The 22,995-nt window shown below is 46.0% G+C and overlaps 1 protein-coding gene across 1 annotated transcript in view; it reads right to left on the minus strand.

The window, feature by feature from the left end:
• LOC311145005 (actin filament-associated protein 1-like 2) overlaps positions 1–22,995 on the minus strand; it is a gene marked incomplete at its 5' end in the record, with an annotated part of 78,281 nt that overhangs the window by 5,587 nt on the left and 49,699 nt on the right. Inside the window, 7 exons of the mRNA XM_084181218.1 lie at positions 10,224–10,314; positions 10,454–10,546; positions 10,966–11,142; positions 11,442–11,656; positions 12,030–12,126; positions 19,798–19,880; positions 20,020–20,103. Coding sequence (XP_084037344.1) covers positions 10,224–10,314; positions 10,454–10,546; positions 10,966–11,142; positions 11,442–11,656; positions 12,030–12,126; positions 19,798–19,880; positions 20,020–20,103 — 840 coding nt within the window. The remainder of the gene's footprint in view (positions 1–10,223; positions 10,315–10,453; positions 10,547–10,965; positions 11,143–11,441; positions 11,657–12,029; positions 12,127–19,797; positions 19,881–20,019; positions 20,104–22,995) is intronic.

The following is a 22,995-nucleotide window of genomic DNA, read 5'->3' on the forward strand; positions in this document are numbered from 1 at the left end:
CTCTATTGTCCCTCTAATCACTCTGATATCAATACGAATGTAATCGAAAATCAAACACTTCATGAGAGCCCATGAGCTCATGTTGCGCAACATTTCTATAGGCTGTGCAATTGCGTGAGAAAACAGAGTGATGGCCTCTATTAAAAAGAGAAGGATCCCATCAGCTTTCTATAGGCTAGGCCTACTATATTTATTTCTCAACTTTCCTAATATTAAGCACATTGCTTCTGTTTAAAACAGGAGTATAGCCTACGTGGCTGGCATGAAAATGAACCATGGGAAAAGCATCCTCCATTCGCTATTTAACTGCATAGATGACATTTATTTTTTTCTGCTGCCCGTTTCGAGACAGATGCATGATAATGGTCCGTTCTAAATCAAACAAAATTTCACACATATATTATTTAGTATATGTAAAGACAAGATTAAATCAAAAATATTGTGATGGGTGACAATATTAGCCTATCATTTGTGAATGATATATTATAACTTGTGAATGACGCCCAGCTTAAGGCAAACAGCACATGCTTTTTTTTGCGAGTTTTTCAAATCATAGTCACACACCTCATGTAGCCTAGCACATAGGCCTATATGTTTTGATAAGGTTTGTATCACAACTAAAGTGGCCAGATAACTTATTACAATGAAACACACTAATCCGCTTTACAACGGGTGTCACGATCGTTTACGAACGAGAAGGACCAAGGCGCAGCGTGATATGCATTCATATTTATTTACGGCTAAACACACGACAAAACAACAAACGAAACGTGAAGTCCAAGGTAGCATACAAACAACATACCTTACACAGAACATACACACCCTGACTCAACAAATAAACGTCCCCTGAGTCAGGGCGTGACAGTACCCCCCCCAAAGGTGCGGACTCCGACCGCGCCACATAAACAATACAGGGTAGGGGCCGGGTGGGCATTCCGCATCCGGCTCCGGGCGTGACCACCACTTTCTCTCCACCTCCCTGTTGCGCCCCTGGTTTGGTCTGGACCTCGGCGCGCTGCTTCCCCTCTCCTTCCTCCCACGAAGTACCAAGCCCTGTCTGGACCCTGGTGTGGGAGACCCCGAACCTGGAGAGGGGCTGACGTCTGGGTCTGGACTGGAACCGCTGACTGGAGCTGGACCCGACGATGGTGGATCGAACTGCACAGACTCCGCTCCCAGTCCGGCACGGCCCGTGCCTGTCCCACCGGTGCCTGGTCCGGCACCGGTCAGCTGCTCCATTCCGGAGCCAGAGCAGTCCGCTGACTGGAGCTGGATCAGGCATCGGTGGAGCGGACTGCTCTGGCTCCGGAGTGGAGCAGCTGACCGGTGCCGGACCAGGCACCGGTGGGACAGGCACGGGCCGTGCCGGACTGGACACACACACCACTGGCTTGGTGCGAGGAGCAGGAACAGGCCGGACCGGGCTGGCGACGCGCACCACTGACTTGGTGCGAGGGACAGGAACAGGCCGAACCGGGCTGGCGACACGCACCACTGGCTTGGTGCGAGGGGCAGGAACAGGCCGGGCCGGGCTGGTGACGCGCACCACTGGCTTGGTGCGAGGGACAGGAACAGGCTGGACCGGGCTGGCGACGCGCACCACTGGCTTGGTGCGAGGGACAGGAACAGGCCGGACCGGGCTGGAGACGCGCACCACTGGCTTGGTGCGAGGGAAAGGAACAGGCCGGGCAGGACTGGGAACACGCACCACTGGCTTGGTGCGGGGAGCAGGAACGGGCCGGGCCGGACTGGGAACACGCACCACTGGCTTGGTGCGGGGAGCAGGAACGGGCCGTACCGGACTATGGAGGCGGACTGGAGGTCTGGAGCGGAGAGCTGACACAACCCGTCCTGGCTGGATGCCTACTTCCACACAATATGTGTGAGGCATTAGCACAGGACGTACTGGGCTGTGCACGCGTACTGGCGATACAGTACGTAGCACCGGCGCAGGATATACGGGAACGAGGAGGCGTACTGGAGACCACGAGCGTTAAGCCGGCACACCCCGTCTTGGCTGAATGCCCATCTTCGCACGACACGTGCGTGGTGCCAGCACAGGACGCACAGGACGTATAGTACGTAGCTCCGCATAACACGGAGCCTGCCCAGTCACACGCTTCCTTGCATGAGTACGGGGAATTGGCTCTGCTCTAACACTAGGCTCCGCCAACCAACCTTTTAGCCCCCAATTTTTTATTTATTGGGGCTGTCTTTCGGGCTTCCTCCTCGGCCGGCACCTTCTGCGTTGCCGCTGCTCCTCTCTATAGCGCGCCTCCACTGTCTCCTCCCAAGGACGGCGATCCATTCCGTCCTGAATCTCCTCCCAAGTCCAGGATCCCTTCCCGTCCAGGATCTCCTCCCAGGTCCAGGCTGTCTGCTCCTGGACACGCTGCTTGGTCCTCATTTGTTGGGATCTTCTGTCACGATCGTTTACGAACAAGAAGGACCAAGGCGCAGCGTGATATGCATTCATATTTATTTACGGCTAAACACACGACAAAACAACAAACGAAACGTGAAGTCCAAGGTAGCATACAAACAACATACCTTACACGGAACATACACACCCCTGACTCAACAAATAAACGTCCCCTGAGTCAGGGCGTGACAACGGGTGTAGAGCCTTACTGGCATACATACATACGCAGCTCGTGAGTTTCAAGTTTGGGGTAGAAAATGTTCACCATAAAAATACACCTTTACATTAAAAGCATTACATGCATAATCGCATTTGTGGTCACTTTTGAGAATGGTGTTTTCCTGCTAATGGAACATTCGCGCTTATAGCCTACTGCCGTGTGCGCATTGCTGAGCTTATAATGTGAAGAAATAACCTAATAGTTTATCAACATTTTAAGCTAAACATTCTCATCTGTTGCGCCAGGCTCATTGCTTAAAACAGGTTTTTTGATGCTAGGGGTTGTATTAATTTGGGATCTATCACATCCCACAACTGTCCCAGAATATGTTTGGAATATTTATTTGTCGCACAGAATAGAATAGATCAACTATTCTACTATGGGTGTTAGTAGAGTGACATAGGCTTGTGCTTTTGCTGTTCGTTAGGCCTACTCTTCTTGTTGGCTGACGAAAAATAAATGTGGACAGTTCTTCCAATATCTTCAATATGCGCCTCAGAATTGGATAAGGACGCGCGCAGTTGTGTCCCCGATATGTCTGTCTTCACCTGTAATAATAATTATATTCAGCCCAAGGGCACAACGACCACTTGCCGCAAAAGGCATGGATGTTTTTACGGGGCATTACGGCCACACAAAGGGGATGCAGCCGGGAAATTGGAGGTATTATCAAGTGCTTGTCAAATTGTGAAGGAGAGACTGATAAAGTGTGTACAGCCTGCGCAAAAAACAAAGCAGAGCTCATGCCTTTCATGCAACCTTTTTCAAATCATCATTAGAGTCACATCATGCAGCCTTAGAATGTATAAAAAATCTAAACATATAGCCCAACATTTGTATCACAACTAAAGTTACATAAATAACTCTAAATTAAGCAGTAAGCATACCTGTTTCTTTGTTAACCATCAACACATAACATGTGCACATTCCCTCAAATCGTTTGGAGAAAATATCATTTTTATTTTATTCAGCTATGTTCAATTGTATTCTTCATACTATAAAATAATGCCATGGAATTCTAAGCAAATCTTGTCTGCTAATTTAGCTAGTGTAGCCCACAGCCATATGGCATAGCCGGATCAGGGCCACACATATGGACAACTCAGAGTATGCCATTATGTTCTTCTGAAATAGACTACATTTTCTTCATATCATGTTTCTTTAGACTTGTCTAAAATAAATAATGGATTTATTGTGATGGTGTAGGCTATATTACGTGGATTTATTATACTTTTTAAAATGTAGATGTTCCAAAGGTCTGCATCAGTGGCTTGTAAGTTATGCATGGCAGCCAGTAGATGCTAAATGTGTTTATGTTAATTACGGTCAATTACCGTGAGACCGGCAGTTATTTGTGACCCATTTCAGGAAACTAGGCGTATGTTATCAAAATGTGTTTTTTTGGCAGAAATGCCTTCTCGAACATGTGAACTTTCACGTGCTTTATTAACAAACTTGTATGCCATCTGTAAATACAAATACAATTGTTAAATTACAAGCCTAGTTGGTTTAGCCAGAGAAAAAGACAGCAATCTTCCCACTAGCCATTGGCTAAGATAATGAGTGGGCTGGACATGCCGAGAGATGAGTTTGGATTGGTCTGCCACATAGCACGCTTCTGTCTATTTGAGCTGGTCAGTATATCTCGGTAATCCTGTCTAACGCTGCTTTTTTTGTAATGTATCGCGTAGTAAAACTGCATAAACCTAATGTCAAGTTAAAGTGTACTGTTAGCTCTCCACCCTCTCCGAGTTGGGCATCTCCGGCGCGGCTCACTCTTGGATTGCGTCCTACCTGACCGGTCGCTCCTACCAAGCGGCGTGGCGAGAATCTGTCTCCGCACCACGTGCTCTCACCACTGGTGTCCCCCAGGGCTCAGTTCTAGGCCCTCTCCTATTCTCGCTATACACCAAGTCACTTGGCTCTGTCATATCCTCACATGGCCTCTCCTATCATTGCTACGCAGACGACACACAACTAATCTTCTCCTTTCCCCCTTCTGATAACCAGGTGGCGAACCGCATCTCTGCATGTCTGGCAGACATATCAGTGTGGATGACGGATCACCACCTCAGCTGAACCTCGGCAAGACGGAGCTGCTCTTCCTCCCGGGGAAGGACTGCCCGTTCCATGATCTCGCCATCACGGTTGACAACTCCGTTGTGTCCTCCTCCCAGAGTGCGAAGAGCCTTGGCGTGACCCTGGACAACACACTGTCGTTCTCCGCTAACATCAAGGCGGTAACCCGATCCTGTAGGTTCATGCTCTACAACATTCGGAGAGTACGACCCTGCCTTACACAGGAAGCGGCACAGGTCCTAATCCAGGCACTTGTCATCTCCCGTCTGGATTACTGTAACTCGCTGTTGGCTGGGCTCCCTGCCTGTGCCATTAAACCCCTACAACTCATCCAGAATGCCGCAGCCCGTCTGGTGTTCAACCTTCCCAAGTTCTCTCACGTCACCCCGCTCCTCCGCACACTCCACTGGCTTCCAGTTGAGGCTCGCATCTGCTACAAGACCATGGTGCTTGCCTACGGAGCTGTGAGGGGAACGGCACCTCCGTACCTTCAGGCTCTGATCAGTCACTACACCCAAACGAGGACATTGCGTTCATCCACATCTGGCCTGCTGGCCCCCCTATCTCTGCGGAAGCACAGTTCCCGCTCAGCCCAGTCAAAACTGTTTGCTGCTCTGGCACCCCAATGGTGGAACAAGCTCCCTCACGACGCTAGGACAGCGGAGTCACTCACCACCTTCCGGAGACACTTGAAACCCCACCTCTTTAAGGAATAACTGGGATAGGATAAAGTAATCCTTCTACCCCCCCTTACCCCATCAAAAAAAATTATACATATTGTAAAGTGGTTATCCCACTGGCAATAAGGTGAATGCACCAATTTGTAAGTCGCTCTGGATAAGAGCGTCTGCTAAATGACATAAATGTAAATGAGCTAGCTAACATTAGCTGGATGGCTCGCTAGCTAACGTTATGTGTATGCTCTCCACTTTCTGGAGGACCGAGTTTTGAAATCAGTGGAATTCGAGTATGATAGCTAAGGAGATGGAGAAAACACCTGTCCGGATTACATCTTCAAACTAAGGGCAACCATGGCATCCGACAGGAGACGCGTCCAACCATGATGTATATGGGTAAGATAGTCTAGCTAGCTACATTTTCAGATATTACACATTTCTAATTTTGACAGAAAGTTGTTTCATTTCAAGTTAAAGTGTACTATTAGCTAGCTAACGTTAGCTGGCTGGCTCGCTAACTAACGTTACGTGTATGATCTTATAATTTGTATCTCAGAGCCACTATTTATAGCCTAATGTTAGCCAGCTAATATTGAACCTGGTTGGTTAGCTACCTGTAGATTCATGCAGGGTAGTAACGTAATGCTTTGAGATTATGGTTCATTGTACATGTCTTAACAAAATACTCTTGTGTTAGTGTCAGGGGCGGTCTGTTCAATAGGGCGATATGGGCGACGCACTGCCAAACGGGAAAAGGAAGGGAATTTTTTCTAATCAATTATATCACGGCAACAGTAGTTATCAGTGTTGTAATCTAGACTCTGATCTGCCACAGTGCCACACTGCCACTAAATGTCCAATCAGGCTAAAGTCGTGCTTCAAATGGCTCCCCCCCCTTTTGGGGCGATTTCAGTCAGGTTGAAAATCGCCCAGAAGTCTGTCATAGACTCCCATGTAAAATCTATTTTTTTCAAATTTCAGAGCTTTCAATACAATCTCTATGGGTGTCTGAGGGCTTGCACTTACGCGCTTTCGTCATACGTAACGTAACCATGAACGTAACTAAGAAAATAGCGGTCGATTGTGTCTTTGAAAGAAGTTCCTTTTTGTCGGCGAACAAATGAAGATAAATTGGCAACGAAACAATTAGGACCTCCCAGACCAAATGTAATAATTCAACAGGTTTCTACTAAAGGCGGAAAGTCCTACACCCGAGGATTTTCCAAAAATTGGTACGAACGAAAAAATAACATTGCCACTCAACTGGATGAGGGATACAGGCTAGCTGTCCGCCGCCACAACGATGAGGTTAGTGTTGATAATCACAAGTTTACTGGAGAACTGAGACCAAGTAGAGACTTTGGACAGGGTGGATATGGTATAATAAAGGCAGTTTATTCAGAGGTAAAGATATCTGGAATCGCGTGCACGGACCCGTTCGTCAAACTCTTAGGGAGCTACATATATTTTACATCCTGGCCCTACATAGTTCACTATTTGCATCACTTACCAAAATATTACATGTGGTCATATATGCTTGGAAAGTGGAGATGCCATAGAACGTCAAAAAAGTAAACATTGCTGGAGACACATTGCCGTTTTGGAGAAGACATCGCGTTTGCTAGCGAAGAGATTTGTTGTGGCAAATGAACTTGGGCTGGGAATTGCCAGGAACCTCACGATAAGATATATGCATTGCGAGTCTCATGATTCTATACGTATTGCGATTCGATACTGTGATTTTATTGCGCACCATATGTCTGTTGCAGAGGGATCAGAAAGCCATGAGAACGAGTTTTGATCAGTCATGGAAATAAAAGTGCTGAAAACAAATTGGCTCCCAATGTGAAAAGATTGAGAACAAGCTATGAAGGAACAATAATGGTGTTTTGGTGCAGGTACAGCCAACTAGCGCTAAAATATTGCGATATTGTCAATACAGTATATCGTAAAGTATCACTATGTAACTCGATTTCTTTCACCCCAATCCCTCGAATTAACGGTAAATAACTGAATTGTTTGCCCCACATTTAGCTAAGATGATTAGCTAGCCAGCTAAAATGTTTTATTTAGTTAGCAGTCGCATCTACAATAGTTTACTGTCAATAACATGTCTCCAAAAATGACGTGGTGTCTCCAATTGTGTTGACATTTTACAATTGCGATGCGCATCCATGAGTATCCACTTTCTGTAGCTCAGCTGGTAGAGCACGGCGCTTGTAACGCCAAGGTAGTGGGTTCGATCCCCGGGACCACCCATACACAAAAATGTATGCACGCATGACTGTAAGTCGCTTTGGATAAAAGCGTCTGCTAAATGGCATATTATTATTATTATTATTATTATTATCTGAAGAGAGCCCCGAAACATTGTGTGCAGACATTTTATGCAATAAATGAAGTAGGTTGAATCTAGTAGTTCTGATCTTCTGATTGGTCCTGATGAGTTGGGCGAGGTCCCCTCCAGGCTACTGTCACTGTTGCATTGGCTCTGAGTCGGGTTCTCTGTCTTCAAATGTTCAGCCTAAGAGAGGGGATTTTTGTGTGTGTGTGTGTGTGTGTGTGTGTTTAACAGTGATGATGTGTGTGTGTGTGTGTGTGTGTTTAACAGTGATGATGTGTGTGTGTGTTTGTGTGTGTGTGTGTGTCCTCAGAGCAAGAACTCGTGAGTTGGAAGAACTGAGAGGCCTATGGCGTGGGTGTTGTCCTTGGCCACCTGCTGACAAGGCTGACAAGATAGGACCCTTTTGTCCATTGTTATTGGATAGGAACAGAACTTATAACCAGCTCCTGACCTAAATAGATCTTAGCACAACATTTTACTCAACATATCATATTCCATATTCACTATAACAAATATATTTACTACGACATTAGCAAGAACCGCCACATCCTCAGCCGGCTAATCCAGTGTGTGAAGTTTTGCGGAGTGTTTGAGTTAGCTTTGCGAGGCAAAGATGAAACTGAGGGCTCCACCAACCCTGGTAAGCCAACACTTTTGAGATCAGTCAATAAATGCTTCTGGTATTGACTTATATGCTGCCCCTGTCTTCATGTTGTTGCTGGACATATCTTTTTTAAAATGTGTGTAGGTCACCTAAATCATCAGAAAAATTGCCCCCCCTGAGAATTTTTTCAGGAGCCGCCACTGGTTAGTGTGCCAGAGTGCAGAATAACTGATGAATTTACGAACATTCAACACCCGTTGAACATGGCCGGTGTCAATAAACGTAGGTAAAAAAGCGTAATTAAATTGTTGCCAGCAGTACAGTTACAGTCGCCAACGTTCTGGATAACATGAAAACAGCCTAACTAGCTCTGCTAGGGCAAGTAAAATGGTCAGAGTGGGGTGTTCTCTAACTATTTGTCTGGAAGTAGCTAGCAAACTAGCCAATGTTAGCCAGTTAGCTTGGGTGCTTGACTGTTGTTGTGTGGTCAGAACGTTTGGATCAACCCTACTCATTGGCCAGAGCGTCCAGTGTGCACTCTGAATGCGAAACGCTCTGAATTTACGAACAGACAATCTGACAGCACAGTTGCAGTCACCAACGCTCTGGATAACATAACAGCCTAACCAGCTCTGCTAGGGCGAGTAATGATCAGTGAGCTGTTCTCTCTTACTTAGATGTCTGGAAGTAGCTAGCAAGTTAGTACAGAACTCTCGGATCAACACTTAAAGAGATGGGTGGGGATAAAGCTTAAGAGGGTTTGAACGATGCTGAATGGGTGTAGACAAAGAAGGGCTCTCCAATAGTAGTACCAAAAGATTGAAAGGCCATTTTCTCAAAAGTGAGTTTACAAGTTTATCAACTTTCAAAGCTAAATTACTTTCCTATTGTTCCTCAAATGCAGTGTATGATATACCATTTTGTAGCTCTGAGTCTCTACTTTTATCCAATGTAAAAAACACAATTTCAAATTTTGCTACATAAGACCGATATGAGCATTTGCTTGACAATCACCGGCTGACAAAATGTCATGACCGCCACTGCCCTAGTAATGACTGTCTTTCCAACTCTTATGGTCAGGAGTTGGCAAGACAGCACAAACAGATCTAAGACCAGGCTACCAGACAGAGGCCGGACAAAGAATACATTGACAATAGAAAGAAAATATGTGGGCAATTTGTACCTGGTCTCTGTTGCACAAAGATGATGACAGTATCTTACAGTTTGTGGACATCGTTAGCCATTATAATTTCTCTAGTCATGAAGTTCACACCCAGATCAATGGACATTGAAAAGAAGTCACCATGAAGAGGTAGCATCACATTTTTTATTCCCAGTTAGCTAATTACACAATCAGGGCTACAAACAAGCTGGGCAGGGTATATGGCTGCATCTGAAATGGTACCCTGTTCCCTATATATACAGTATAGCCCTATGGGGCCTGGTCAAACGTATGCTACTTTGGACACAGCCTAAAACCACCAAATGTGTCTCTCTCTCCTCCTGGTTATGTTGGCCAACAGGGTTCAGAGGGGTTGCTAACCTGTTGGGCTCACCTCCAGACTCTAATTCTGCCAAAGGTGCCAAATCAATTCCCCAGGAATCTCCCATTCACAATGAGCCAGTGTTCCACCAACAACGTGCCTGTTATGACTTAAAGGTAGACCTCTAGTAACTACCAAACGAGGCAAACAATACCACACTGTCTTCACAGAGTTCTCAGTGATGCAATCAGTCCCTACGGAGCAACTTAAGATGGAGCTATATATAGCTTCTGAAACAGAGGGTGCTCCAGTCCTGTACGGACCAGAGGCATTTGTTTATGTTGACAAACGGGGGGATAGGCTGAGAGGGACGGCATTATTGCCTGTGCTTACCTTTATCCTTAATTTCCCCACTGCTGAGAGCAGAGGACAGCGTGGACAGTTTCTCTACATCAGAGTCTGAAGTGTGAATGACTGTGCTTGACTGTGAGGAAAACAACACATGAAAGGGCTGCATTGAGAGAAAATCTGAGCCACCTAATTCAGTCAAGTCGAGAGGAAGTTAATTGAATGTGAACTAAGGTCCGGAGTAGCTTTAATTCTTGTGGCGGCAGATTACTTACCCTGCAAGAGTCCAGTCTGTCACACTTGACTAACGAGGAGGAACTCTGGGACTCTGGCTCATAGTAGGAGGAGCTACTCACCTCCTCAATGATCTAGGGACCAGCCAGACAACAAGTAAGAATTTAAAACAACACACACACAAAAGCTTTAGGGGCAGAATTTTCTATGGAAATTCTTAATTGATCTTGCTTTTTTGTCCAGGACCAGGCTTAATCTGTGTCCAGGAATCCGCCCCTTAATGCCTACACAGCCATACCCTTTATCTCCCGAGTTCCAAATACGGCCGTAACTGTCAAATTCTCCCAGTCTGATAATAACCTGATAATAACGCCATTTATTTCAGATGGGCTAGGCATGCCTGTTTGGACAATCATGGGCATTACCCATCCAAAAAGGCATGTCCTCTTACCCCTCCCTTTGCTCCCCTTCAGTTGATTTCTGTATCAAACAGTACATTTCTGTCTTTTTTAAATATTTTGTTGTCTTTCTGTAATGATAAACACCTCCAAACCTTCCTCCATTCCTCCACCTGCTGGCAGCTCTGGAAGCCCATCACCACCATGTCGGAGCCAGCCACCACCTTAAGCTCGTGCTGCATCTTCTTGTTGTGCTTGGACTTGTACACCACTTGGCAGCCCCGCAGGTTCAGCTCCAGCAGCGGGTAGAGGTCCTTGGCACATTTGTAGCACTGTTATTCAAAATAGGAAAATCACATCTGAGTATGCTTGTTGCAGGTGCATGGGAATCATGTTTTCTTAAAAGAAAGGGAGAACCCACACACTGCTCTTGCCAGTAAGACTTTGTCTAACATTTGTAGAACTGGAAGTAACATGCAACAGGCAAATAAGACAAACAATTTATGGCCTACTTAGAGGTTAATGCCTTTAAAACAGCTACAGCCTACCTGGATGAAACATGTTCGAAACACATTCGTCGACACCCAGCAGGTGATTGCACCATGTATTTTGTCCTTAGGGATGTGCTTACCAAGAGCAGATTGTTGCGGACGAGAAAGAGCTGTTTGGTCCATTGGCCCAGCCATTTCTTCCTCCACAGGTAGCCACAGATGCGTGACTCAGGAGTGGGCCGCAGACAGGGCTGGGTGGCACTCCATTGGATGTAGTGGGCCCGGTCTTTCACAAACTCCTCCTCATCTTCCTCCCCGTATGACTCGTAGTGACTGCTGTCTGAGTCACCTTTGTCTGGAGGACACACACGCATGAACACACACACACAAACAGACACACACACACATACACACAGGGGATGCATTTCTGTATTTTATTTTTTTGATACCACTGTAAAAAGAGAGACATGCTGGGTTTTTACTTTTTTAGTAAAATACATAGTATACAACTGTGGAAGTTCAAAGGTTTGAGGATGACATTTCGTTTATATTTGAGCTATATTTCAAGTACATTATTTGACTGTAGAAACAGCACAAAGTCACATGTATCCCATTGTGAAAGTAACTCAAGTTGTTGGCAATGGCTCTTGACAGAGAGAGAGAAAGAGAGACAGGGGAGAGAGAGAGGGAGAGTGAGACTGATGTATTTAATGACTTGTTGAGCATACCTGTGGTGTGATTGACTGAAACAAAGGGCTCAGCCTCCTCGTAGCAGTCCTCATCTAAACCTTCTGGCGGATGAAGGGGTACAGCCGGCCCCTGGCTCTGAGGGGGCACACAGGAAGTGGTCATGAGAGGGGGCCTGCAAGTTTCAAGTTTTATTATCACATGCACAAGTACAGTTAAATGCCTTTCTTACAAGTTCTTTCCAAACAGTGCAGTAATCAATATAAGTAGTACTATAAAATAAAGTTAGGTAGAACAAAAACATCCAAGAAATATAAATAAGAAGAACACGAGAAATTAAGCAAGCTATATACAGGGTCAGTTCCAGGGTCAGTGCCAATATCATATTTACATGTGTAGGGATGCACTCCTACAAAAAAAGGTGCTAAGTAGAACCATACAGGGTTCTTCGGATTGTCTCCATAGGGGAACCCTTTTTGGTGCTGGGTAGAACCCTTTGTAGAGGGTTCTATTGTCACGCACGTTGACTGATGACTCGTGGAACCAAGGCGCAGCGTGATAAGCGTACATTTTATTTAGTACACAACATACGAACAAAACAACAAAACGAACGATACGTGAAGTCCTGTGGTTACACACACCAAACCTTTACGGATCAAGATCCCACAAACTAACTGGTGCCAACAGGCTGCCTAAGTATGGTCCCCAATCAGAGACAACGAGCTACAGCTGTCTCTGATTGGGAACCACCCTGGCCAACATAGATCAACACGATCTAGAACAAAAACATAGAAAACTAAACAATGAAAATCTACACCCTGGCTCAACATTTAAGAGTCCCCAGAGCCAGGGCGTGACATCTATCTAGAACCCTCTATGTAGGGTTCTTCAAAGAACCCCCTGTATATGGTTCTACCTAGAACCCTCTATGAAGGGTTTTGCCTAGAACCATCTACGAACGGTTCTACCAAGAACCATTTTATCACCTAAAGGTTCTTCCTAGAACCGTCTATGAAGGGTTCTACTAATAACTTTTTTATCTTAGGACCCTCTATGAACGGTTCACCAGCCTTATTAGCCTTAAAAAATGTATTATTTATAACAATACATATATCATAAGGCCTTTCTTTGAGGGCCTAGTTATGCCCTAACACAGTGGTGTTAGCAATATCCAGGTTTACAGGCCACATCAGGCCTGCAAATCACATTATGCTGGCTTGCAAAGTGATGTGTAATTCTTATTGGAATCCCACCAGAGTTAGGATATCCAACAAGTGGAATTTTTAATCACCCGCAATTTACATTCAGAATGATTGAATACTGAGACTAATGCAATCATCTAAACTGGAACAATCATCTCAGTAACGGTTGCAATAAATCCAACAGATTGGATTAGTTTAGGAAAACTGTCTGTTATTTATCTTTGTGAGACATGACCTGATCTATGGCTACGTCCCAAATGGCACCCTACTCCCTATATAGTGCACTGCTTTTGACAAGGGTCAATGCTCAAAAGTAGTGCACTATGTAATGAATAGGGTGCCATTTGAGACACAGCCCAGATATATCTGTGCTTCAATACCTTCGCCAACTAACGTAATACATACATCCTGTATGTTTCTTGCTTCACATAATTGCTTTCACTGTTTGGAACATCACCCAAATCAGTTGAATGGTAACATTCATCTGCACAATACCACCATTATGGCAAGCTACATCTACTTTCAAAGGGTGAAAGCAATGAGCCAACATTTAATTATGGGGTACAAAATCCAGTGCACACAACAAACACTTTTACTGGAAAGAGGACATTATTTAAGCATTCAGAGGTCAGGCAGTGCAACAGCTAAAAGGAGAAAAATGCCCAGACTGTTTGAATGTAGTACATAAAAAAGGTCAATCCTGCTCAGAGGTCAGTCATTTGTACTGTGCACCCCAGGGAACTAAACCAAAACCACACACTTGGAGGAGATGAGAGGCCTTGCTGGTGGCTGAACCGAATTGATGTATTATGGTCCCAGATCTGTTTATGCAATCAACCTACATTGCCTTGCCCCACCAGCTCTACATTCAATTCACTGATACTATGCTTAAGTTCTCCCAATACTCTCCTAGCCTCTGAGGATGAGAGAGCTGTATACTGTTGACAGAAAAGCCAAATTTTGACTTTTCCCACATCCCACCATTGACTTAGAGACTCATACACCTCTCTTCGCTGCCCCCACCTTTCCCAAAAAGTCTGGAAACCTGAGCAAAAAGTGGCATCTTGTAAGAGATTTTATTTTTATTTTTATTTATTTTTTGGGGTAGATGAGCTTAATATTGCAGATAGATTGGAACTTCCATCAATGTAATTGTCTGCATCACTTCCAATCCCCCATGTTTTTATATATATATACATACACATACACATACATATACATATACATATATATATACATATATACACATATACACACATACACACACACATACATACACACATACATACATACATACATACATACATACACACATACATACATACACATACATATCCTTAAAAAAATATATTCCCCTTTATTACTTACTTGGAGTAAACTAGTGAACAACAATGCTTAGGCCTCTACTTCCAGCTTATACTTACTATCTACATTTTATGGACACAGTCAATTTTACAATAATTATATTTTGTTTGTTTTTTCTCCTGAACTTCTTCTACTATCAACCTCTCCGATCATTTTCATGATGTCCATCCGGTTTGCTTCTATATGCCATATCTTTCTAACTGTGCTCTTTCCCAAAAGCTCCCAACATACAACCTATGTACTTATTATGGACACAGTATGCTTACATTATTAGTTATCTTGTTATTATTTGTTGTTAGTTGTTATTAGTCCCATCCTTCAATTCCATGCAACACCTCCCATCTATCTCTTAACACCATCCATATAGGATTTCTATTTGCCATATATATTTCAACTGTACTGTGATGTCTTACAAAAGTTCTGAACCTTTCTATTCACATTGTTTCTACAGATTGTGAATTGAAAATATTATTTTTTGCTAAAAGTATGATTATATTATTGATCGATTGACTATGACTTTTCAGATCACCCAGTAATGCTATCTGCTATCTCTTGTAAGAGCTTTACATTCAACTTTCAAAGGGATGCCTGCCGAGGCCCTAGTGAAATAGACAGCCGAGCCATGGTCATGTGGTGATCCGAAAAACCCACCGGGAGAATGGTAGCACCCAACAGCCTATTGCTCTGATTCCTGGACATGTAAAACCGATTTAGTCGTGCTGCACTCACCCTAACCCCAAAGACCTTCACCCATGTATAGTGTCTTGTGTTGGAATGTCTAGTTCTCCAAACATCCACTAGGTCAAACTGATTAATGATGTCCCTTAACACCCCAACTGAGCCTGAATGAGGCTCCTCCCCATTTCTGTTTTTCGTAAAATCCATCGTACAGTTCCAGTCCCTGCTGACCACCAGTGTCTCGTCAGGAGCTACCTGTGAGAGTTCCTGTCTAAGACACCCAAACAAACGCCCCCTCTCTCTCCCTGTGTTAGGCGCATACACATGTATAAGGACAAAACCCCTATTGTTAATTTCTGCTTTCACTACAAGAAGTCTACCCCTACACACCTCCTTTGAAGAGCACATTTTTACGGCCAGACCCGGTGCAAAAAAGACTGCCACCCCTGCACTAACATTTGTTCCATGGCTCAGCACACTTGCCCCTTTCCACCAGAGCCCCCAATCGACTTCATTCACCACATCACTATGCGTCTCCTGCAGAAACAACACCTGTACTTTTTTATGTTTTACATATTCACCCAACATACTTTTTTTTCCTGCATCTCTGGCGCCATTTATATTAAGCAAGCCTACCCGAAGAGTCTCCATAAGAAGTGGGAGAAAAGCCAGCAAAGAAAGAGACCAATAGCAAAGCTCAAAAAGCCCAAGTGACAGAAAAAAACTATTAATCTAAACAGCATCTTAAGGTAGACCCTTACACACGGATGTGAACCACTTCCTCAACCTAAAACATTTCCTGGGTGAGAGGACACCATGCCCCTCATTTTCCATAGCGGGTTGTACTGATCGTACAAACTTTTCTGGATTGCAAAAAAAAGCTTCAAGATTAACCTTTGTCCTTTTAGTCTCATTCAGTAACCTTGACAGTTCCCTCACTGTGTACTTTGACCCCTCTGCCTGACTGTCTGTCAGCTCTGGAACCATTGAGGAAGCCTTCTCATCGTCCTCTTCCTCAGACTCACTTTCCTCCTCCTCAACTCCATCTCCCATCCTGACCACCTGCCCTTTCTCTCTAGTCGGGGCCTCCCTCCCAGTTCCTTGGTGCCTTTGACCACACCAGCTTCTCCCATCCCACCTCCTTTCTTCTCCCCCTTTTTCCTCTTCCGCCTGACACTCTCCTCCACCCCGCTAGTTGCTTACCCTTCCCCACTATACTCTCCTCATCCACTAGCATAACCTGACTAGGCCCAGCCTCATCTGCCAGGTAGCAGTTGTAAATGAGAACTTGTTCTCAACTGGTTTACCTGGTTAAATAAAGGTGAAAATAATAATATATATATATACACCACCATCCATGACATGACTAGACCCAGTTTCAGCTACACCACCATCCATAGCATGACTAGACCCAGCCCCTGCTGCCTGCGTCTAATGGCCCCCTGCACATTGACCTCAATATCCCCCACTGGCGCTTGTACCCTCACCTTGTCTACGGCCTTTATGTGGGCACACAAAGATCTTATGCTCCAAGTCCCCACACTCAAAGCATCGTAGACTATCTGTGCTGGCAAACCCCGCGTAGAGCCACTCCACATGCCTCACTTTAAAATGCACATTTAACTGTTGCTCATTGTTATTCAGAAACATAAACACTTGCCTCCGGAACGAAACAACATGCTTAACGGCATCTGCCTGAAAACCTGCTGACAGTACACGGAAACCTCTAGCAAACTTACCCAAACGACTCAGCTCTTTCCTGATTTGATCATCCGTAATAAACAGAGGCAAATTAGCAACTACCACCCTAGTCGAAGGAGTCGAAAGAGGAGAAATCGGCACCAACACATCCCTTACAAATATTCCACTAGCAATGAGCCTACTCACCAAATTTGCTCTTTTCATGAACACAACCACATCTTTGTTCATTCTGGATGCGGAATGTATAAATTCAGCTCCTACCTGTTCGCCAACCATGAGCAGAACTTCCTCCACCTTAATTCCATTCTTAGGACCACACCTGAATCCATGCCGTGACGACAGCGTCTCCTTCGCGCTAGACTGCGAAGCCATTGGGCACATCACACCGTTCAAAACCCAGGAAACTAAAAACTCTGTCCTCGTCCTCCCTAACTTTGAAAAAAACTAACAGTGGGTACCGCTAAAACAAACAGTGTGTTAACCCTCCACCATAGAAAAAAAAAATTGACCAAGGAAAGAATCAAGAAAATAAGTAAGAACAGAGCCCTCCACACGACCTCTCAAACTCAGCATGCACTGAGAGAGAGAGAGAGAGAGAGAGAGAGAGAGAGAGATGTGCTTGTAAACGCTCTCTGCATATTCTTTACACTTTATTGGGAGAAGCCAGCTCTTTTTTCATAGTGAGTTAGTGGTCACCACCACCGCGCCACAGCCTTTGTTTTGCACAAACAGTGGTAAAGTGGAGAGTGATTGCAGCTGTGTAAGCCCAGTGCCCAGTCCACACAGCTGCACGACTCCAGGGCAAGGAAGCGTGCAGGAAAGATCATAGCCGACCCCTCCCATCCCGGTCACCCCCTCCTACCTGGTCTTCATAAGTGCTCCTTCTCTTGGGGTTCTGTACCTACTTACTGTGTGTGTGTGTGTGTGTGTGTGTGTGTGTGTGTGTGTGTGTGTGTGTGTGTGTGTGTGTGTGTGTGTGTGTGTGTGAGCATCCCTGAATGAGTGTATGTGTTTGAATGTGTATGTAGCCTGGTCATTTCAGTGTCTGTGTGTGTGTGTCTATGTGTGTCTGTGTGTCTGTCTACAGAACGGAAGGCTGCCACTGAGCTCATGGTCTCCGGGGGGGTTCTGACTCTGGCAATCGGACTTCCTCCTGCCTTCCTCTGTGTGGGTGTTCTATTACTCCATCACGTAGACAGAAGTAATTGCGGCATGAACATCCACTTCCTCTACCTTGGCTCCATCTCCACCAATGGCATCATTGATGAAGGGGAGATTGTCTCTCGCATAAACAGAGCATTTCCTCTCTCGCTGATACTGCCCCTCTTTCCCCTCAACCGTTCCTTCCCGCTTTGATCCTCAGCATAAACCCTGATTATGAATCCCTATGCTGGGATTCTCTGTACCCCTGACAAAAGGCCAGAGGAGGATGGAGGAACAGAGTTCCACGCAGCAGAGGAGAGGCTTAGGTTACTGTGGTTGCAGTTGATCATCACTGAATAGTTAGGCTACCCCCCTTTCTGTTGTTTATTTCGGGTCGCTCCCACTGGCTACTTGAAAAGGCCCCTGTTTGAGGCAGGAGCGTGCCCTCTGACCTCTTGCACTCCTCAACACTCGGCGAGACACAAACCTCAGCAGGGCCTGGGGCCCTCTCATTAGCGGCCCACATCATGGCCCTCAGCTACTAGTGCTGCATGCGCTTTTCCTTGTCATTATGGTCACATGCTCTGGCGAAGGCCCTGAAAATAAATGATGCCACTGGATCTTCACCTTCTTGCTGTAACTTTCTCTCCCAGTCATCTGAAGAGGAGCACAGGCCACTTACAGAGTCGATGTAGCCCACCTGAATGTACTCCCAGCCTTCCAAAATGTCTACCACATCACATAATTAAAACGGTTCAAAGCAGGTTGGGTAGATATTTTTTGTAACACAATAACAAAGTCGTCTCTGAATTTAGAAAGCAAATTAGTCCTGTGAATGTTCACCTCATATTATTGTGTGATAAAAACACACTAACTTGGACTTGAGGCTCCTATTAAAAAGATCTCAGGACTCCAACAACAAGACACCCCTTTTCACAATTAAGTCCCAACACAGTTGAACATTTAGCTACAGTACTACATGGGGTGTCCTGTCAATGGACCCAGCCCAGATTTAAGAAATTCAAAAGAGCTTGTTTGGTTATCTGATTAAGACTACTTAAGACTGAATAAAACTGATTAAGGCTATTCCTTCATTCACACTTCCCTGAGGGGTAGCGTAAATAGCAACAATGATGCAGGCAGCCCTATCTTATAAATGGCCAATTGTTTTCATAGGCACTGGGAAAAAAGATCACGAAACCAAAGATACACATCATCAACTATAATGAATCACATATACCCAAAACATCCTGTCAAAAGCCTAGTTAGCCTATTGAGCCTCCAACCTTTGTAATCCCGGACACCCCCGTGCATGTGTCCACAAGAGATTACAACCTCGTGACAATTCTTACTGAAGTGGATGCAGCGGAGAGGAAACTATACACTACATTGGTGAACTTATTGGAAACAAGCATGGTAACAAGCATTTGTTGCTACACCTCTAATTACAGACTGCAATTACCACCAGTTAGTTACATGTTGTTATTACAGTGTAACTATGAGTTATTACAATTAACTACAATACTTGTTACAGTGTAATTATACATGTAATTACACTGTAATAAGAACCCCTTAAAATAAAGTGTTACCCAAATTGGTTAAGAATTTCATCTATGGGGTTTAACATTGTTCAATACAGGGTGTAAGTGGAGGAATGTGCACAAAATGCCTTGAACCAAAGTTATCAACAGCTATGGCAGCTGTTGTGATAAGCACTTACCCCTTTCCGTAGCCATTCGGGAGATGCAGAGGACGAGGGCTCCTTGGCTGAGTCTGGGTCTGGTCCTGACTGGAAAAGGCCATCTAGTGGTAAAGGTCACAGCTAGGTTACAGGTTAAATGTCAGAGGTTACAGGAAAAAACACCTGTATAACCTCCACCTCAATACATCAGTGACAAAATCAAATGCACATGATACTGATGAGAGAAATGCAGTCATGTACCTGTGCCTGACAGCTGGGTTTCCCTGAGATCGTTGCTTGGGGCCCCTGATGGACAGCTCATTAACATATATTCAGCATCCTCGACTGGAACACAGGAATACAGAAAAACGAAATGTCTCAATTAATGGTTCATCAGATCCCTATCTCTGTTCAGATGTTTCCAAAATGTGTCCGGATCCAGAATTCCAGCTATTCAAGATTAGATTTTACAGTTGGTAAATAGTTTGGACCATATACTGAACAATAGTATGGTGCATAGATTCTTCCTTATTAACCTTGCTGTCACGGTTTCGGCCGAGGCGGCTCCTTCTCCTTGTTCGGGCAGGCTTCGGCGGTCGTCGTCTCCGGAGTACTAGCTGCCACCGTTCGATGTTTCATGTTTGATTGGTTTTGTCTGTTTGTTACACCTGTTCATTGTTAAGTGTTCATTAGGCACCCTATTTAGTTCTCTTGTGTTTGGTCAGGTGTTGTGTGTAATTGTTTCGATGTCACGTGTAGATGTTGGTCCGCTGTTCTGTGCTCTCTGTATTTTCGTTTTGTTTGAGAGAGTCCTGCCCGTTGTGCGCACTTACTTTGGACAGTCCAGTGAGCGCTTGTTTCGCCTGTGGCCTGTTGCCGTGTTGGCTTGTACTGTCGGACTTCACTAAAGACATCTGTTTATTGAATCTCTGTGTCCTGCGTGTGATTCCACGTTCCCTCTACACTCAACCCTGACAGAATTACACACCATCTCATGGAATCAGCAGGAGCACCCGCACCCACTGAGATCATGGAGGAGCGCCTTCGTGGTCAGGAGGACAGAATCAACCAAATCGGGCACGCCCTGGACCGAGTGATGAACACCCTCCATCGATGGGAGACCAGCGGGGTACCCACACCTCCACCTACCGCACCAACACCATCGGTCAGCCCGCCCGTCCAACTTCCGGAACCCAGTGGGATTCGGCTCTCGCTCCCGAGGGCGTACGACGGCACCGCTGCCGGGTGTCAGGGGTTCCTGTTACAAGTTGAACTCTACCTCGCCACCGTACACCCGGCGCCCTCGGGACACGAGAGCGTTTCCGCCCTCATCTCCTGTCTCACCGGCAAGGCGTTGGAGGGGGCCAACACCGAATGGAGGAGAATAGACGCCGCTACTATCACCTATGCGGAAAGCGGCGGGGGAGCGTCTATTCTACCTCCGGCAGGGAATGAGGAGCGCTCAGGAGTTTGCACTGGAGTTCCGGACTCTATCGGCAGATGCAGGGTGGAATGAGCGGGCACTCATAGACCATTTCCGTTGCAGCCTCCGGGAGGACGTCCGCAGAGAGTTGGCGTGCAGGGATACCACGCTTTCATTTGACCAGTTGGTTGACATGGCCATTCGGCTGGACACCTTGCTCGCTACCCGCGGACGTCCCAGGTGGGGGTCGCCCATTCCACCCTCCAGCACCTCCGAGCCGAGCCCGATGGAGCTCGGAGGTGCTGGTGCTAGAGGAAGGAGAAGAAGGAGCCCGAGGGGGGCCGTCCCCTGCACCAACTGTGGCCATGGAGGGCACACCGCGGCTAGGTGCTGGGGAGGGTCCCCTGGTGGAGGAGAAGGCAGGCCACACATTGGGGAGTCCTCCCAGGTGAGTAGGCGCCCCACTTACCAAGAGCTTTCTGTCGTGCACATAACCATACCTGTTTGTTTTCCACAGGTTGCACCTCGTTCTCAGCATAAGGCGCTAGTAGATTCAGGCGCAGCTGGGAATTTTGTAGATCGCAAATTCTGTGTAGAGTTAGGGATTCCCCTCCTTCCGGTTAATAATCCTTTCCCTGTACATGCCCTAGATAGTCGTCCGTTAGGATCCGGGTTGATTAGGGAGGTCACAGCGCCACTTAGGATGGAGACGCAGGGGGGTCATGAGGAGACGATTCAGCTCTATCTGATCGACTCTCCTGCGTATCCGGTGGTACTGGGGCTTCCCTGGTTGAGTACCCATGATCCTACTATTTCGTGGCGAGAGAGGGCTCTTAAAGGGTGGTCTGCTCAGTGTGAGGGGCTATGTCTGGGTGTTTCCGTAGGGGCGACCTCGGTGGAGAGTCCGAACCAGATGCCCGCATTGCACATTCCCCCCGAGTATGAGGATTTGGCACTCGTGTTTAGCAAGACAAGAGCGGCAAGGTTGCCACCTCATAGACAGGGGGATTGTGCGATAGACCTCCAGGCAGGAGCTGCGCTCCTGCGGAGCCGTGTGTATCCGTTGTCACAGGAGGAGAAGAGGGCAATGGAGACATACATTGCCGAGTCTCTGAGACAGGGATACATACGGCCCTCCACTTCACCCGCGTCCTCAAGCTTCTTTTTTGTGAAGAAAAAGGATGGAGGTTTGCGCCTGTGTATTGATTACCGCGGTCTAAATCAGGTTACTGTGAAATATAGTTATCCACTTCCGCTGATTGCGACTATGATGGAGTCATTACACGGGGCACGGTTCTTCACAAAATTGGACCTCAGGAGCGCATATAACTTGGTGCGCATTAGAGAGGGATGAATGGAAGACAGCATTTAGTACTACCTCCGGTCATTACGAGTATCTCGTCATGCCATACGGGTTAATGAATGCCCCATCAGTCTTCCAATCCTTTGTAGATGAGATTTTCCGGGACATGCAGGGGCAGGGAGTAGTGGTGTACATAGACGATATTCTGGTGTACAGTTCTACCCGGGCCGAACATGTAGCCCTGGTGCGCAGAGTATTGAGGAGGTTGTTGGAGCATGACCTGTATGTCAAAGCCGAGAAATGCCTGTTCTTCCAGGAGTCGGTCTCCTTTTTGGGTTATCAGTTGTCTGCGTCAGGGGTGAGGATGGAGGTTGACCGTGTGTCAGCCGTGCGTAATTGGCAAACCCCAACCACGGTTAAAGAGGTGCAGCAGTTCTTGGGTTTTAGCCGTGGTACAGGCCCTAAAGGTGTGGAGGCATTGGCTTGAGGGGGCTCAACACCCTTTTCTCAT

This window comes from Coregonus lavaretus (assembly GCF_964263955.1).
Source record: "Coregonus lavaretus genome assembly, chromosome: 17".
In the NCBI taxonomy this organism is placed as follows: Eukaryota; Metazoa; Chordata; class Actinopteri; order Salmoniformes; family Salmonidae; genus Coregonus; species Coregonus lavaretus.